Raw genomic sequence first — 18567 nt, forward strand, 5'->3', positions numbered from 1 at the left:
TGTGATGAGAATAATTTTTTTTATTTGCTTCCAAGTTTATTTCACAGCTGAAGGAACAAGACTGACATATTGTTACATTAATATAACACATTGCAGCCAATGAGAACGTTCCTCCCACTTTTTGTAAACACCAAGAAGATCCTGCTCATCAGTTCAGTTCACTGCTGGACCTTCAGCTGGACCTTCAGCTGGCCGGCTGAAGGTCCAGCAGAGTGAAGTCCTGACTGATGGGGACGCTGTTCTCGTCGCACAGGAAGTGGCTCCGGACGGTGATGACGAAGGTTTGTCTTGGAAGGGAGAGGAAGGTCTGGATCCTCTCTGCTGCCACCTGGATGTGCTTCACCTCCGAGCCTGGAGCTGAGAGACGCATAGACATGAACTTTATGAACTCTAAGACCTCCATGAACTCTTCATTCCTGACCAATCAGAATCCTCCTGAAGCATTGGCCAATAAAGCTCCACTGAGTTGACAGGAAGTCCATTTGTGTCCCACCTGAGCTTCTGCTGAGTTTATCCGGAGGAGCCTCGAGGATCTTCTGCAGTGGAACCGGAGGAACCTGGACACGCACCTGGCGGCTGCCTCGCCCACTCACTGTCAACACACCTGGCCTGAAGCGCGTGCACACACACACACACACACACACACACACACACACACACACACACACACACACACACACACACACACACACACACACACACACACACACACACACACACACACACACACACACACACATTTTAGAATTAATCTATTTTAAGAGACAAGAGTGTAGCTCCGCCCACCAGCAAAGATCATTGTATTTATTTGTATGTTATCTATATGGCATTAAAGCTCAAACTTATTCACATACAAAAACAAATAAACTAATTCAATAATTAAGACCACACACAAGTTAAAGTAAAAATAATATGGGGTCAGATCAGTCTCAATAATTGCTAATCCACACAGAACAATTCACAAATGTTAGATTTACAAATGCGACATCTGAACAAATAGAAGAATCCACATTTATATTTCTTTTATATATATAAATCGTAATTTCTACATGTGTGCATTGGAATGTATTTGTGAATTGTTCTGTGTGCCTGATCTGACCCCATAAAATAACAGCTCGCAAAGTTGTATATATGTATACTTCAAATGTGTGTTTTTTCTATCCTACTATTGTACTTTATGATACTTGTTAAATGTATGCATGTGTACACCTGCAGTAGTACCTGTATTAGTACCTTTAGTAGTACCTGTAGTAGTACATGCAGTAGTACCTGTAGTAGTACATGCAGTAGTACCTGTATTAGTACCTTTAGTAGTACCTGTAGTAGTACATGCAGTAGTACCTGCAGTAGTACCTGTAGTAGCGGCGTAAAGCAGTAGTACCTGCAGTAGTACCTGTAGTAGCAGCGTACAGCAGTAGTACCTGCAGTAGTACCTGCAGTAGTACCTGTATTAGTACCTGTAGTAGTACATGCAGTAGTACCTGTAGTAGCGGCGTAAAGCAGTAGTACCTGCAGTAGTACCTGCAGTAGCAGCGTACAGCAGTAGTACCTGCAGTAGTACCTGTAGTAGCAGCGTACAGCAGTAGTACCTGTAGTAGCAGCGTACAGCAGTAGTACCTGCAGTAGTACCTGCAGTAGCAGCGTACAGCAGTAGTACCTGCAGTAGTACCTGTAGTAGCAGTGTACAGCAGTAGTACCTGCAGTAGTACCTGTAGTAGCAGCGTACAGCAGTAGTACCTGCAGTAGTACCTGTAGTAGCAGCGTACAGCAGTAGTACCTGCAGTAGTACCTGCAGTAGTACCTGTAGTAATACCTGCTGTAGTACCTGCTGTAGTACCTGTAGTAGCGGCGTAAAGCAGTAGTACCTGCAGTAGTACCTGCAGTAGCAGCGTACAGCAGTAGTACCTGCAGTAGTACCTGCAGTAGTACCTGCAGTAGCAGCGTACAGCAGTAGTACCTGCAGTAGTACCTGTAGTAGCAGCGTACAGCAGTAGTACCTGCAGTAGTACCTGCAGTAGTACCTGTAGTAATACCTGCTGTAGTACCTGCAGTAGTACCTGTAGTAATACCTGTAGTAGTACCTGCAGTAGTACCTGTAGTAGCAGCGTACAGCAGTAGTACCTGCAGTAGTACCTGTAGTAATACCTGTAGTAGTACCTGCAGTAGTACCTGCAGTAGTACCTGTAGTAGCAGTGTACAGCAGTAGTACCTGCAGTAGTACCTGTAGTAGCAGCGTACAGCAGTAGTACCTGCAGTAGTACCTGTAGTAGCAGCGTACAGCAGTAGTACCTGCAGTAGTACCTGTAGTAGCAGCGTACAGCAGTAGTACCTGCAGTAGTACCTGCAGTAGTACCTGTAGTAATACCTGCTGTAGTACCTGCTGTAGTACCTGTAGTAGCAGCGTACAGCAGTAGTACCTGCAGTAGTACCTGTAGTAGCAGTGTACAGCAGTAGTACCTGCAGTAGTACCTGTAGTAGCAGCGTACAGCAGTAGTACCTGCAGTAGTACCTGTAGTAGCAGCGTACAGCAGTAGTACCTGCAGTAGTACCTGCAGTAGCAGCGTACAGCAGTAGTACCTGCAGTAGTACCTGTAGTAATACCTGTAGTAGTACCTGCAGTAGTACCTGCTGTAGTACCTGTAGTAGCAGCGTACAGCAGTAGTACCTGCAGTAGTACCTGCAGTAGCAGCGTACAGCAGTAGTACCTGCAGTAGTACCTGTAGTAATACCTGTAGTAGTACCTGCAGTAGTACCTGTAGTAGCAGCGTACAGCAGTAGTACCTGTAGTAATACCTGTAGTAGTACCTGCAGTAGTACCTGTAGTAGCGGCGTAAAGCAGTAGTACCTGCAGTAGTACCTGTAGTAATACCTGTAGTAGTACCTGCAGTAGTACCTGCAGTAGTACCTGTAGTAGCGGCGTACAGCAGTAGTACCTGCAGTAGTACCTGCAGTAGCAGCGTACAGCAGTAGTACCTGCAGTAGTACCTGTAGTAGCAGCGTACAGCAGTAGTACCTGCAGTAGTACCTGTAGTAGCAGCGTACAGCAGTAGTACCTGCAGTAGTACCTGTAGTAGCAGCGTACAGCAGTAGTACCTGCAGTAGTACCTGCAGTAGTACCTGTAGTAGCGGCGTACAGCAGTAGTACCTGCAGTAGTACCTGTAGTAGCAGCGTACAGCAGTAGTACCTGTAGTAGTACCTGTAGTAGCAGCGTACAGCAGTAGTACCTGCAGTAGTACCTGTAGTAGCAGCGTACAGCAGTAGTACCTGCAGTAGTACCTGCAGTAGTACCTGTAGTAGCGGCGTACAGCAGTAGTACCTGCAGTAGTACCTGCAGTAGTACCTGTAGTAGCGGCGTACAGCAGTAGTACCTGCAGTAGTACCTGCAGTAGTACCTGTAGTAGCGGCGTACAGCAGTAGTACCTGCAGTAGTACCTGCAGTAGTACCTGTAGTAGCGGCGTACAGCAGTGTGGGGCAGGCAGGGGTAACAGGGGCCGTAGATGCCGTTGGCATCGGTAGCGAGTTCGGCGGAGCAGCGACCGCAGCCGGTGTAGGTGATGTCACCGCTCAACACCACCAGGATACCATCCAGAGGGGTAGAGCTGTCCAGGACCGGCTGAGGTGCATTCTGGGAAGGCGAAGAGTCCTCAAAGTGGAAGGCGGTGACCTGGACTCTGAGCTCCACGTCGCCTGGTGGAAGACAACGCAAAACCTTTTTATTGTTGTCATGTTTGCAACATTTCTATCACAAGTATTCAGCCTTAATTTATTTATGTATTCTTGTTAGGATTCTGAAAATTAAAGTTTAGGTCCTTTACTTCTTAATCATATGTGTGCTTTTACTTCCTTCTGGAGTACCTCAGGCTTCAAGTTTAGGTCCTCAACCTTTTAGAATAAGTACGCTTTTATTTCCTTCTGGAGTACCTCAGGGTTCAAGTTTAGGTTCTCAACTTTTTAGAATAAGTAGGCTTTTATTTCCTTCTGGAGTACCTCAGGGTTCAAGTTTAGGTCCTCAACCTTTTAGAATAAGTACGCTTTTATTTCCTTCTGGAGTACCTCAGGGTTCAAGTTTAGGTCCTCAACCTTTTAGAATAAGTACGCTTTTATTTCCTTCTGGAATACCTCAGGGTTCAAGTTTAGGTCCTCAACTTTTTAGAATAAGTAGGCTTTTACTTCCTTCTAGAGTACCTCAGGGTTCAAGTTTCGTCCTGTGGCCCTGAGGTCATTCCAGGTCACCAGACTGTATTTACAGCCTTTGCAATGTTTTGACGAGTTAATCTGCAATGCTCTCAAACTCACCGCTGTATTTCTGAGAAAGTAGCGTGTCGAGGTCCAGCTCCAGACTGCTGTTTCCTGTTCGGACGGGCCGCGGTTGAAGGAAGTACCGCGCCCGGCGGTTAGCAGGGTCCATAGGCCGGACCGAGCTCCAGGGGGTGGAGTGCAGCTCGGCCAGGTCAGAGGTCAAACCCTCCCTCACAAGGAGGAATCGAAAGTCCCAGACAGTCGCTGAAAGATACGAGGATCATGTTTTTTGTGATTCGGGTGAGTGAGTCTTCACACGTGTGTGTGTGTGTGTTTGTGTACCTCTGTCTCTGTTGAAGCGAGGCAGCCAGTCCACAGCTCCTCCCCATAGCAGCAGCGCCCCCTGCTGACCATGCGGCTGCTCCACAGTCACAACGGCCTGCAGTTGAACCGCTGACCTGAAGCGAGACTCCGCCTCACTGCGCCAAGCTAACAACCATCCAACATGAATATCATCACAACCAAAACGGCTAAATGTCATAGCACCAACATGCTTCTTCCTCCTTTGTGAGGTCGGAGCCCGGCACCCTCTGACCTCACGGTGAAGCTCCTTCATGCCCACAAGTGTTTCCAATGTATTGATCAAAATGAACACCGTGTCTGCAGCGTGTTAACAAGGACCAACGAACCAGACGCAGAGACGGGACGTTTCGTTACCCATAATGCTTTGCGCAGCTGCGACCCGCTCACCTGTGCTGATGTGTGTGTGTGTGACATGCAGCAGAACGTGGACCAGTGTGTTGACCCTCAGCGACCTCAGGGTGACGTAGGGGAGGCGGCTCAGGTCCTGAGGAGGGCGGAGGTTCAAAGACACCAGCAGGGGGCGCTGCTCCCGAAGAAAGCCACACAGAGAGCTGAGAGAGCGGGCGTCGACGTGCTGAGGAGCTGCAGACAGAGAGATGATTGGACTACAGCCCGGCGGAGGAAGGCTGCCGATTGGTCGGCGGTTGGGTTTGGTCGTACCTGGGGGGGCGGTGGAGGCTGTGATCCGTCCCAGGTTCAGCAGCTTGCTATTGAAGGTGGACTGCAGCACCGTCTCTCCTCTCCACCGGTCTTCATTCACCTGGAGTCCTGATGGGAGACACAGGACGCACATTGAAGCCACCGTGAAGCACATTGAAGCCACCGTGAAGCACATTGAAGCCACCGTGAAGCACATTGAAGCCACCGTGAAGCACATTGATGCCACCGTGACGCACATTGAAGCCACCATGACGCACATTGATGCCACCGTGAAGCACATTGAAGCCACCGTGAAGCACATTGAAGCCACCGTGAAGCACATTGATGCCACCGTGACGCACATTGAAGCCACCATGACGCACATTGATGCCACCGTGAAGCACATTGAAGCCACCGTGAAGCACATTGAAGCCACCGTGAAGCACATTGATGCCACCGTGACGCACATTGAAGCCACCATGATGCACATTGATGCCACCGTGAAGCACATTGATGCCACCGTGAAGCACATTGATGCCACCATGACGCACATTGATGCCACCGTGAAGCACATTGATGCCACCATGACGCACATTGAAGCCACCGTGAAGCACATTGAAGCCACCGTGAAGCACATTGATGCCACCATGACGCACATTGATGCCACCATGACGCACATTGATGCCACCGTGAAGCACATTGATGCCACCATGACGCACATTGATGCCACCGTGAAGCACATTGATGCCACTGTGAAGCACATTGAAGCCACCGTGAAGCACATTGAAGCCACCGTGAAGCACATTGATGCCACCGTGACGCACATTGATGCCACATTGATGCCACCGTGAAGCACATTGATGCCACCATGACGCACATTGAAGCCACCGTGAAGCACATTGATGCCACCATGACGCACATTGATGCCACATTGATGCCACCATGAAGCACATTGATGCCACCGTGAAGCACATTGAAGCCACCGTGAAGCACATTGATGCCACCATGACGCACATTGATGCCACATTGATGCCACCATGAAGCACATTGATGCCACCATGAAGCACATTGATGCCACCGTGAAGCACATTGATGCCACCGTGAAGCACATTGAAGCCACCGTGAAGCACATTGATCACACCATGAAGCACATTGATGCCACCGTGAAGCACATTGATGCCACCGTGAAGCACATTGATGCCACCGTGAAGCACATTGATCACACCGTGAAGCACATTGAAGCCACCGTGAAGCACATTGATGCCACCATGACGCACATTGATGCCACATTGAAGCCACCGTGAAGCACATTGAAGCCACCGTGAAGCACATTGATGCCACCGTGAAGCACATTGATGCCACCATGACGCACATTACATGCCACCGTGAAGCACATTGATGCCACCATGACGCACATTGAAGCCACCGTGAAGCACATTGATGCCACCATGACGCACATTGATGCCACATTGATGCCACCATGAAGCACATTGATCACACCATGAAGCACATTGATGCCACCATGAAGCACATTGATGCCACCATGAAGCACATTGATGCCACGATGACGCACATTGATGCCACCATGAAGCACATTGATGCCACCATGAAGCACATTGATGCCACGATGACGCACATTGATGCCACCATGAAGCACATTGATGCCACCATGAAGCACATTGATGCCACGATGACGCACATTGATGCCACATTGATGCCACCGTGAAGCACATTGATGCCACGATGACGCACATTGATGCCACATTGATGCCACCATGAAGCACATTGATGCCACCATGAAGCACATTGATGCCACCATGACGCACATTGATGCCACATTGATGCCACCATGAAGCACATTGATGCCGCCATGAAGTACATTGATCACACCATGAAGCACACTGATGCCACCATGACGCACATTGATGCCGCCATTAAGCACATTGATGCCACCGTGAAGCACATTGATGCCACCGTGAAGCACATTGATGCCACCGTGAAGCACATTGATGCCGCCATGAAGCACATTGATCACACCATGAAGCACATTGATGCCACCATGACGCACATTGATGCCGCCATTAAGCACATTGATGCCACCATGAAGCACATTGATGCCACCATGAAGCACATTGATCACACCATGAAGCACATTGATATCACCATGAAGCACATTGATGCCACCGTGAAGCACATTGATGCCACCGTGAAGCACATTGATGCCGCCATGAAGCACATTGATCACACCGTGAAGCACATTGATCACACCGTGAAGCACATTGATCACACGATGAAGCACATTGATGCCACCATGACGCACATTGATGCCGCCATTAAGCACATTGATGCCACCGTGAAGCACATTGATCACACGATGAAGCACATTGATGCCACCATGAAGCACATTGATCACACGATGAAGCACATTGATGCCACCATGAAGCACATTGATCACACGATGAAGCACATTGATGCCACCATGAAGCACATTGATGCCACTCCAGTGACTGAGGTGCAGCTCAGTCACGGCCACCTGTCTCCTGGTTGGGCTCTTTGGTAACAGTCAGCATGTGGAGGAGGTTGTTGTCTGTTGTTCTTCACCTCCTGCCAATCAACTGACTACAGTTCAGTTGTAAATTCTGGCTTAAAAGATCCAATCAGAGCTTTTTGAAAATGTTCTTTGAAACCCACGCTCTCGGACCAGGTCTTCCTGGTGACCCCCAGAGATTAGTGAGGAGCCGCTGGGAGGCTCAAAGTGGGCTCCCTTGTGCTGAGCAGACTGCTAGCAGCTAGCCACCTGTGACGATACCCACCTGTCAGTCAAAGAGGCCACGCCCTCTATTATCAATGACATTAAGCCGTGATATAATGTAAAGCGGTGAGTTATAAACATTCATCCCCAGTACAGTTGAATGAGCTGGTGGAGTTCATCAGACACTCAGAGGCTCCGTTCAGACTGCAGGCAAAAAACATTTGTTTGTCAAATCAGGCCACACGGATATTTGCAAGTTCTCCAGACCGAAACCATCAGGTCTACATCAGGTCCACGTCCTCTGGCTGCTTCACAGTGATATGAGCAGAATAGAGAATGGAGAGCTAGTTGTTGACTTCAGACCGCTTCAGACCCCCTTCAGATCCCCTTCGGATCCCCTTCAGACTCCCTTCAGATCCCCTTCGGATCCCCTTCAGACCCCCTTCAGATCCCCTTCAGACTCCCTTCAGACCCCCTTCAGATCCCCTTCAGACTCCCTTCAGACTCCCTTCAGCCCCCCTTCAGACCCCCTTCAGACCCCCTTCAGATCCCCTTCAGCCCCCCTTCAGCCCCCCTTCAGACCCCCTTCAGCCCCCCTTCAGATCCCCTTCAGACCCCCTTCAGATCCCCTTCAGCCCCCCTTCAGCCCCCCTTCAGATCCCCTTCAGCCCCCCTTCAGACCCCCTTCAGATCCCCTTCAGCCCCCCTTCAGACCCCCTTCAGATCCCCTTCAGCCCCCCTTCAGACCCCCTTCAGATCCCCTTCAGCCCCCCTTCAGCCCCCCTTCAGACCCCCTTCAGCCCCCCTTCAGACCCCCTTCAGCCCCCCTTCAGACCCCCTTCAGATCCCCTTCAGACCCCCTTCAGACCCCCTTCAGATCCCCTTCAGCCCCCCTTCAGACCCCCTTCAGATCCCCTTCAGACCCCCTTCAGATCCCCTTCAGCCCCCCTTCAGCCCCCCTTCAGATCCCCTTCAGCCCCCCTTCAGACCCCCTTCAGCCCCCCTTCAGCCCCCCTTCAGACCCCCTTCAGACCCCCTTCAGATCCCCTTCAGCCCCCCTTCAGACCCCCTTCAGATCCCCTTCAGCCCCCCTTCAGACCCCCTTCAGATCCCCTTCAGACCCCCTTCAGATCCCCTTCAGCCCCCCTTCAGCCCCCCTTCAGATCCCCTTCAGCCCCCCTTCAGCCCCCCTTCAGACCCCCTTCAGCCCCCCTTCAGACCCCCTTCAGACCCCCTTCAGACCACGCCCTCTACATTTACGTACCTGTGATGAGCAGAATGTCTCCAGGACTCACGGTCAACGCCCAGAATGCCGCCTGCCGCCACAGCACCACCTTCATCTCAGCACCCGATTGGTCCGTCACCACGATGGACGCCAGAGGGACCGAGGTTCCTGCCGCCGGCCTGGACTTCACCTTCAGTCCAACAGATCAGATGTGATGCAGAACGTTTGGATGAGTCAGATGAGGCGATCCTCTCATCGGTGATTCTAGTCTTTTATAATAATCTGTTTGTAGAAACACCGGCTGAGGTCGTTGACCACTTTACTGGAAGAACTCTACGTCTACAAGAGCTGCGAAGAAACGGAAGAGACGTAACATCTTCACTCACCTTCACCTCCTTCAGGTGACAAGGGTGAACCACCGCCACCAGAACCGAGTGCCGAACCCCCCGCTTGTCACACCGGATCAGAAGTGTGGTGGTACCCTGGAGCCCGGCTGTGGTTGTAGTTGTGGTAGTGCCGGTGGCGGCCTCTTCGGTCCTGAGCTTTACTGAGATTCTAGCTTTCTTGAAATCGGGGGGTTTAGAAGAAGAGTCTTGGGGGGTCCTGGCCTCCTGTTGCTCGGACACCTGGGAGCAGAGCACCCCGTGTGCGGTAGCTTCAACCACAACGCCCCCTTCCTGAGCCCTCGGGGTCGGGCAGGGTCGGCCGGAGAGCTCGGTGGAAGCCCCGGGTGACGGGGTCACGGGGCTGAAGAGCTCCGGCGTGCTGGAGGAGGCGGATGGAGGCGTTTGGGTGTTCTTGGGTGGGGTTTGAGGAGGCGGGGTTTTCTCAGGAATGGTTGCTGATTGGACGCCACTCCTTCCTTTCAGGATTAATACCTGACTCAGAGTCCAGGTGGTGAGGTACTGAGTCTGGGTGGACAGAGGAGGGCCGCCAGCTGACGGAGGCTCTGGTTCGGGTTTTACCGGTTCGGGTTGAGCTGCAGGGAAACAGCTGTCCAGATACTCATGAACTGAAGCCGAACACTGATCTTCCTGGACGGAGTTAAATTCACGTCCAGATGACGCTTCTGTGGTCCAATCAGCTTTAGGGGCGGAGTCATGGGACCTCAACGAGCACCGATCGGCTTCTTCGTGCTCTCGGCCGGTTCGTTCCTCCGTCAGAAGGTTTCCAGCTTCGTCTGAAATACCAGCAAATGTTTGAGTTTTTAACTTTGTGTTGGAAAATAAAAAATGTTCCTTCTTGATAACAGTTGGATGTTCAGATTAAAGTCTTTCATGTTTGCACAGTGGATATGAAGCTACAGTAAGCAGCTGGTTAGCTTAGCTTAGCATTAAGACTGGAATCAGGGGAACAGCTTGTTGTGGAAACATTGCTACTGTCAGTCCATACATGACATACATCAGAGGACTTTCTGGGAAGGTTTTATTGATCTACTTTAAAGTTTGTATACCAAATCAAAGCCTGGAAGAAAGACATTCTGTTTATATATTAAAATGACATTAATAATTAAAATACTACAACAATGCACTTAAATGAATCGACGTCTCAGTCAATATAATAATTTGATAAACTGACTCTCTGGGTCCCTGAACGCCTCAGTTGTGGCAGGCCTCAGGCGTCCCCCCTGCCAGGTGAGCTCCAGGTGTCTCCAGCTCCAGGTGTCTCCCTCCGGCCCAGCTGCCGACTCCTCTTCTGGGCCGGAGGAGGCAGCAGGAGCCCCCAGGAAGACGTGGACCTTCGGCCGCTCGCTCATGCTGAGGAGGAAAAGTCTTTACTCCACCACACACAGCTGGGATCAATAACCAGACTCCGCCAATCAGACGGCCAGCAGGCCCACTGGTTTCCAGTTCATCGCACTGGGATTCAATGAACATCGTTAACTTAATATTGAAATGATTAAAAACATGAATCAAACTAAATAAATTACATCAGACTTGAATTGAGACAAATGGAAGTCAAATAAAGGAAAGCGAACTGCCAATCAAACATTTATGACATGGCTACTCTCCAGAGGTCATGTGACCCAAACAACCCGTCGTGTGGTGGCTGTGATGAGCACTGCGGCCTGAAGGGGGCGACACACCCACGAATGATGGCACTGAACTTAGTGTTCAAAATTCATGCTGATTACAAAAAGAAAAAGATTTGTAAAAACAACAAATAAAAATAAATAATATCGCTGCCGTGGAACGAGCTTGTGTCACGCCGTACAACTCCTTCCACTGGAATCCTGTCATGACCTCTGACCTTCTTATAGGATCCTCTCCTTATCATTATTATTATCATCATTATTTCTTTATTCAAAAAACATTTGGTGATAAAAACAAAAGACAGATGACCTCTTCTAGTTCTCTAAATCTCATACAGGAAGTGCAGCAAGTTTCTGCTGTGGCTCATGTGACTCCTCCCCCTTCTGCCATCTGGTATTTAAAGGGCCACGCCCCCTGCAGGCTGAGAGGAGTATGACTCCTCCCCCTTCTGCCATCTGGTATTTAAAGGGCTCCGCCCCCTGCAGGCTGAGAGGAGTATGACTCCTCCCTCTTCTGCCATCTGGTATTTAAAGGGCTCAGCCCCCTGCAGGCTGAGAGGAGTATGACTCCTCCCCCTTCTGCCATCTGGTATTTAAAGGGCACCGCCCCCTGCAGGCTGAGAGGAGTATGACTCCTCCCTCTTCTGCCATCTGGTATTTAAAGGGCCACGCCCCCTGCAGGCTGAGAGGAGTATGACTCCTCCCTCTTCTGCCATCTGGTATTTAAAGGGCTCCGCCCCCTGCAGGCTGAGAGGAGAATGACTCCTCCCCCTTCTGCCATCTGGTATTAAAGGGCACCGCCCCCTGCAAGCTGAGAGGAGTATGACTCCTCCCCCTTCTGCCATCTGGTATTAAAGGCCACGATGACTATATTGTTGTAAAAGTACTGCATTCAAAAAGTTATTCAAGTAAAAGTTCAATGATATCAGCATCAAAATAAAGTTCTCGTTATGCAGAATATTATACAGTAAAAAGTACAACATGTACCTCTGAGAACATGGTAAAGTACCTCAAGATTATTATTATATTTCAAAAGATAGTTCTTGCATATTTTATAGATAATTTGGGGATAGTGGATTAATATTTGTTGAGATGCATATGTTTTGTATATATACTTGTATATATGTATGTGTATGTATATATATATATATATATATATATATATATATATGTGTGTGTATATATGTGTGTGTATATATATATATATATATATATGTGCAGGATATTGCCCGTTTCCCTGGGTCCCCTGTCTGTTCTCTGTGTGTGCTTACGTGTGTGTGTGTGTGTGTGTGTGTGTGTATATTTGCATTTAATTTACCATATTATTTGTTTTTCAGCTTCTCAAACCCGCCACAAAACCCCGAAAGACTGAAGTCATGTACATTTACTGGCTTCTGGTTTAATTACAGTGTATTCACTATAAATACTGACACTATATATATATATATATATATATATATATATATATATATATATATATATATATGACTGCACTCTAAGATTGCTTTGATAATAAATAAAGAACTATAAATTGTATTGGTGTATAAACTAAAACTGGTAATTACTTCCTGCTTGTATTAGTACAAAAACTACACTATAAATTACAAACTAACTGAATGAAGTTAGTTGGAATCAATAAAGTTGTAAATGAAGAATAGTTCGCAACGTGTGCTTTTATTTTGAATGCGTAAACCGGAAGTTTAATGTGTACTAAGTCCAGCTAGCTTCCCGCTATCTTAAACAACTCTAAAACTACGGGGCAAAGTCAAATAAGTAAATAAAGCGAACTTATATGGATGTTATATATTGTTATATATTGTTATACATTACATATTCACGTGTCTCAGTATCGACACGTTTAAACCGGTTTAAACGCGACAGTTCAACAACAACAACAACAACAACAACTCCGTCAGAGTTCAAACGAGGGCTTGTGTCCCGCGCATGCGCAGCAGAAAGAGGCGGCGCGGAGGAGGAGCGCCGCCGCTCTGCCGCTCCGCCTGCCGCGCTACAAGTGTCCGAGTCCGGCTGCACTTCCTCCCTGCCACGGTCACCCGGCTCAACTTCTCCAGAGGCGTTAGAAATGTACCGGTACTTCGGAGAGATTCTCACCCGGGGAGCGGGCCGCGCCCTGGGCTCGGGGGGCTCCGTCCACGCCGCTCCCGCCGCGTTGCTGCTGCGGCACCGCGGCTACAGCCAGGCCGTGGACCGGGACGACGACCCGAACTTCTTCACCATGGTGGAGGGCTTCTTCGACCGGGGCGCCGCCATGGTGGAGGACCATCTGGTGGAGGGCTTGAAGACCCGAGAGAGCGCCGAGCAGAAGAGGAAGCGGGTCCGCGGAATCCTGCGCGTCATCAAGCCGTGTAACCACGTGCTGAGCGTCTGCTTCCCCATCCGGAAGGACTCCGGGGAGTGGGAGGTGGTGGAGGGGTACCGGGCCCAGCACAGCCAGCACCGGACCCCCTGCAAGGGAGGTGTGTGTGTGGCCCAGATATTCTCTCTCTATATATACTGTACAATTAAAGCTACTGTGAGGAACTTGTAACTGGTCCTAGACCAGTCTCGGGTTAGTCCTGGTCCTCCTTCATGTCTAACACCGTTTCCTCCCCCGGTAGGAATGCAGACAGTCAGGTGTTCTGGAGGTCCAGCAGGGTTCAGCTCTGTTGTAGTTCAGTGTCTCTGGACTTCTGGTATTGATTACGTCATCATATATTAATAATAAGTTTTATTTCCCAACATTAGAAACATTGTGGACTCAGAATATAATTCTAAAAACTAAACTCTTCATTTTTAGCTGGTTTTAATGATTTTGTTTGTCTTCACAATGAATCCTCGTTTGTGAACCAGGCCCTTTGAAGTCCAGAACCTGGTCCCTGTAATTCTAGTGCACCCGAGGTCACGTTTCTGAACTGAGCCGGGCTAGAAAGTCCTGAGACCTGGTTCAGGTATGGTCCGAGGCCCAAGTATAAAGCAGAATTAGTGGTTATTTCTTCCATGGTGGATGGCGGAAGTTATAACTGTTTCCATGGAGATAAGCCACGCCCCCCCTCCAGCGCGAGTGAAGTGAATGAATAAACCGCAAATAATCAGAGTAAAGCGTTGTGAATATTCATGTGAACTCATTTAACTTGACGTGTTGCATGCTTCTTGTCTATGTTGGATGTTCCATGATTATGGTCTGGAATCCTATGCTTCAACGATCCTGAGGACTGAAGTCTGGTTCAGATTAACCAGATTGTTTGAGCCTTTGAGAAACAAGATAGCTTGGTCTTCAGGTCCTGGTCTTCAGGTCTTCAGGTCCTGGTCTCCTGATCTTCAGGTCCTGGTCTCCTGGTCTTCAGGTCCTGGTCTCCTGGTCTTCAGGTCCTGGTCTCACTGATTTGTGTGTTTGTGTGTTTCAGGAATCCGTTACAGTAACGATGTGTCTGTAGACGAGGTGAAAGCTCTGGCTTCTCTCATGACCTACAAGTGTGCTGTAGTAGGTGAGGACACAAAATATATATATATATATATATATATATATATATATATATATATATATACACACACACAGTGTAACTAGGACACAACAACAAACACAGTGTAACTAGTAGTATTACTCACACACACACACACACACCTTAAAGCCTGTCTGAACCTGCTGCCCTTTGAAGTCAAGAGGACATTCCTGCTTTCTGAAACCACAATGTCCTCACGACTAGGACACAACAACAAACACAGTGTAACTAGTACACAACAAACACAGTAACTAGTACACAACAACAAACACAGTGTAACTAGGACACAACAACAAACACAGTGTAACTAGGACACAACAACAAACACAGTGTAACTAGGACACAACAACAACAAACACAGTGTAACTAGTACACAACAACAAACACAGTGTAACTAGGACACAACAACAAACACAGTAACTAGTACACAACAACAAACACAGTGTAACTAGTACACAACAAACACAGTAACTAGTACACAACAACAAACACAGTGTAACTAGGACACAACAACAAACACAGTAACTAGTACACAACAACAAACACAGTGTAACTAGGACACAACAACAAACACAGTGTAACTAGGACACAACAACAAACACAGTGTAACTAGGACACAACAACAAACACAGTGTAACTAGGACACAACAAACACAGTGTAACTAGGACACAACAACAAACACAGTGTAACTAGGACACAACAACAAACACAGTGTAACTAGGACACAACAACAAACACAGTGTAACTAGGACACAACAACAACAAACACAGTGTAACTAGTACACAACAAACACAGTAACTAGTACACAACAACAAACACAGTGTAACTAGGACACAACAACAAACACAGTGTAACTAGGACACTACAACAAACACAGTGTAACTAGGACACAACAACAACAAACAGTGTAACTAGGACACAACAACAAACACAGTGTAACTAGGACACAACAACAAACACAGTGTAACTAGGACACAACAACAAACACAGTGTAACTAGGACACAACAACAACAAACACAGTGTAACTAGTACACAACAACAAACACAGTGTAACTAGGACACAACAACAAACACAGTAACTAGTACACAACAACAAACACAGTGTAACTAGTACACAACAAACACAGTAACTAGTACACAACAACAAACACAGTGTAACTAGGACACAACAACAAACACAGTAACTAGTACACAACAACAAACACAGTGTAACTAGGACACAACAACAAACACAGTGTAACTAGGACACAACAACAAACACAGTGTAACTAGGACACAACAACAAACACAGTGTAACTAGGACACAACAAACACAGTGTAACTAGGACACAACAACAAACACAGTGTAACTAGGACACAACAACAAACACAGTGTAACTAGGACACAACAACAAACACAGTGTAACTAGGACACAACAACAACAAACACAGTGTAACTAGTACACAACAAACACAGTAACTAGTACACAACAACAAACACAGTGTAACTAGGACACAACAACAAACACAGTGTAACTAGGACACTACAACAAACACAGTGTAACTAGGACACAACAACAACAAACAGTGTAACTAGGACACAACAACAAACACAGTGTAACTAGGACACAACAACAAACACAGTGTAACTAGGACACAACAACAAACACAGTGTAACTAGGACACTACAACAAACACAGTGTAACTAGGACACAACAACAACAAACACAGTGTAACTAGGACACAACAAACACAGTGTAACTAGGACACAACAACAAACACAGTGTAACCAGGACACAACAAACACAGTGTAACTAGGACACAACAACAAACACAGTGTAACTAGTACACAACAACAAACACAGTGTAACTAGGACACAACAAACACAGTGTAACTAGGACACAACAACAACAAACACAGTGTAACTAGGACACAACAAACACAGTGTAACTAGGACACAACAACAACAAACACAGTGTAACTAGGACACAACAAACACAGTGTAACTAGGACACAACAACAAACACAGTGTAACTAGGACACAACAAACACAGTGTAACTAGGACACTACAACAAACACAGTGTAACTAGGACACAACAAACACAGTGTAACTAGGACACAACAACAAACACAGTGTAACTAGGACACAACAAACACAGTGTAACTAGGACACAACAACAAACACAGTGTAACTAGTACACAACAACAAACACAGTGTAACTAGGACACAACAAACACAGTGTAACTAGGACACAACAACAACAAACACAGTGTAACTAGGACACAACAAACACAGTGTAACTAGGACACAACAACAACAAACACAGTGTAACTAGGACACAACAAACACAGTGTAACTAGGACACAACAACAAACACAGTGTAACTAGGACACAACAAACACAGTGTAACTAGGACACTACAACAAACACAGTGTAACTAGGACACAACAACAAACACAGTGTAACTAGTACACAACAAACACCGTGTAACTAGGACACTACAACAAACACAGTGTAACTAGGACACAACAACAAACACAGTGTAACTAGGACACAACAACAAACACAGTGTAACTAGGACACAACAAACACAGTGTAACTAGGACACTACAACAAACACAGTGTAACTAGGACACAACAACAAACACAGTGTAACTAGTACACAACAAACACCGTGTAACTAGGACACTACAACAAACACAGTGTAACTAGGACACAACAACAACAAACACAGTGTAACTAGGACACAACAAACACAGTAACTAGTACACAACAACAAACACAGTGTAACTAGGACACAACAACAAACACAGTGTAACTAGGACACAACAACAAACACAGTGTAACTAGGACACAACAAACACAGTGTAACTAGGACACAACAACAAACACAGTGTAACTAGGACACAACAACAAACACAGTGTAACTAGGACACAACAACAACAAACACCGTGTAACTAGGACACAACAACAACAAACACCGTGTAACTAGGACACAACAACAAACACAATGTAACTAGGACACAACAACAACAAACACCGTGTAACTAGGACACAACAACAAACACAGTGTAACTAGGACACAACAACAAACACAGTGTAACTAGGACACAACAACAAACACAATGTAACTAGGACACAACAACAAACACAATGTAACTAGGACACAACAACAAACACAGTGTAACTAGGACACAACAACAAACACAATGTAACTAGGACACAACAACAAACACAGTGTAACTAGTACACAACAACAAACACAGTGTAACTAGGACACAACAACAAACACAGTGTAACTAGGACACAACAACAAACACAGTGTAACTAGGACACAACAACAACAAACACAGTGTAACTAGGACACAACAACAAACACAGTGTAGCTAGGACACAACAAACAGTGTAACTAGGACACAACAACAAACACAGTGTAACTAGGACACAACAACAAACACAGTGTAACTAGGACACAACAAACACAGTAACTAGTACACAACAACAAACACAGTGTAACTAGTACACAACAAACACAGTAACTAGTACACAACAACAAACACACAGTAACTAGTACACAACAAACACAGTAACTAATACACAACAATAAACACACAGTAACTAGTACACAACAATAAACACACAGTAACTAGTACACAACAATAAACACACAGTAACTAGTACACAACAATAAACACACAGTAACTAGTACACAACAATAAACACACAGTACCTAGTACACAACAACAAACGCACAGTACCTAGTACACAACAACAAACGCACAGTAACTAGTACACAACAACAAACGCACAGTAACTAGTACACAACAAC

The 18567-nt window shown here is 47.0% G+C and overlaps 2 protein-coding genes across 4 annotated transcripts in view; one reads left to right on the plus strand and one right to left on the minus strand.

Moving 5' to 3' along the window:
* On the minus strand, positions 1–13467 carry shld2 (shieldin complex subunit 2). 3 transcript variants are annotated; one of them, XM_034551461.1, is made up of 11 exons: positions 13365–13467; positions 10799–10977; positions 9607–10400; positions 9260–9410; positions 5265–5372; positions 4992–5186; positions 4584–4730; positions 4299–4505; positions 3446–3689; positions 494–609; positions 1–357 (listed from the first exon to the last, which is right to left on the minus strand). In XM_034551461.1, exons 2-11 carry the CDS (start codon positions 10974–10976, stop codon positions 185–187), a joined length of 2313 nt encoding a protein of 770 aa, XP_034407352.1. In that variant the 5' UTR covers position 10977; positions 13365–13467; the 3' UTR covers positions 1–184. The 3 variants fall into 3 exon arrangements, with proteins under 3 accessions (XP_034407352.1, XP_034407350.1, XP_034407351.1); XM_034551459.1 differs by having other exon boundaries at positions 3434–3689; XM_034551460.1 differs by having other exon boundaries at positions 3434–3689; positions 13342–13453.
* The window catches only part of LOC117743710 (glutamate dehydrogenase, mitochondrial-like), a 27861-nt gene continuing 22466 nt past the window's right edge, over positions 13173–18567 (plus strand). Inside the window, exons 1-2 of the mRNA XM_034551462.1 lie at positions 13173–13729; positions 14657–14737. Coding sequence (XP_034407353.1) covers positions 13336–13729; positions 14657–14737 — 475 coding nt within the window. The 5' untranslated portion in view covers positions 13173–13335. The remainder of the gene's footprint in view (positions 13730–14656; positions 14738–18567) is intronic.

The sequence above is a fragment of the Cyclopterus lumpus genome, chromosome 15, assembly GCF_009769545.1.
Source record: "Cyclopterus lumpus isolate fCycLum1 chromosome 15, fCycLum1.pri, whole genome shotgun sequence".
Taxonomy (NCBI): Eukaryota; Metazoa; Chordata; class Actinopteri; order Perciformes; family Cyclopteridae; genus Cyclopterus; species Cyclopterus lumpus.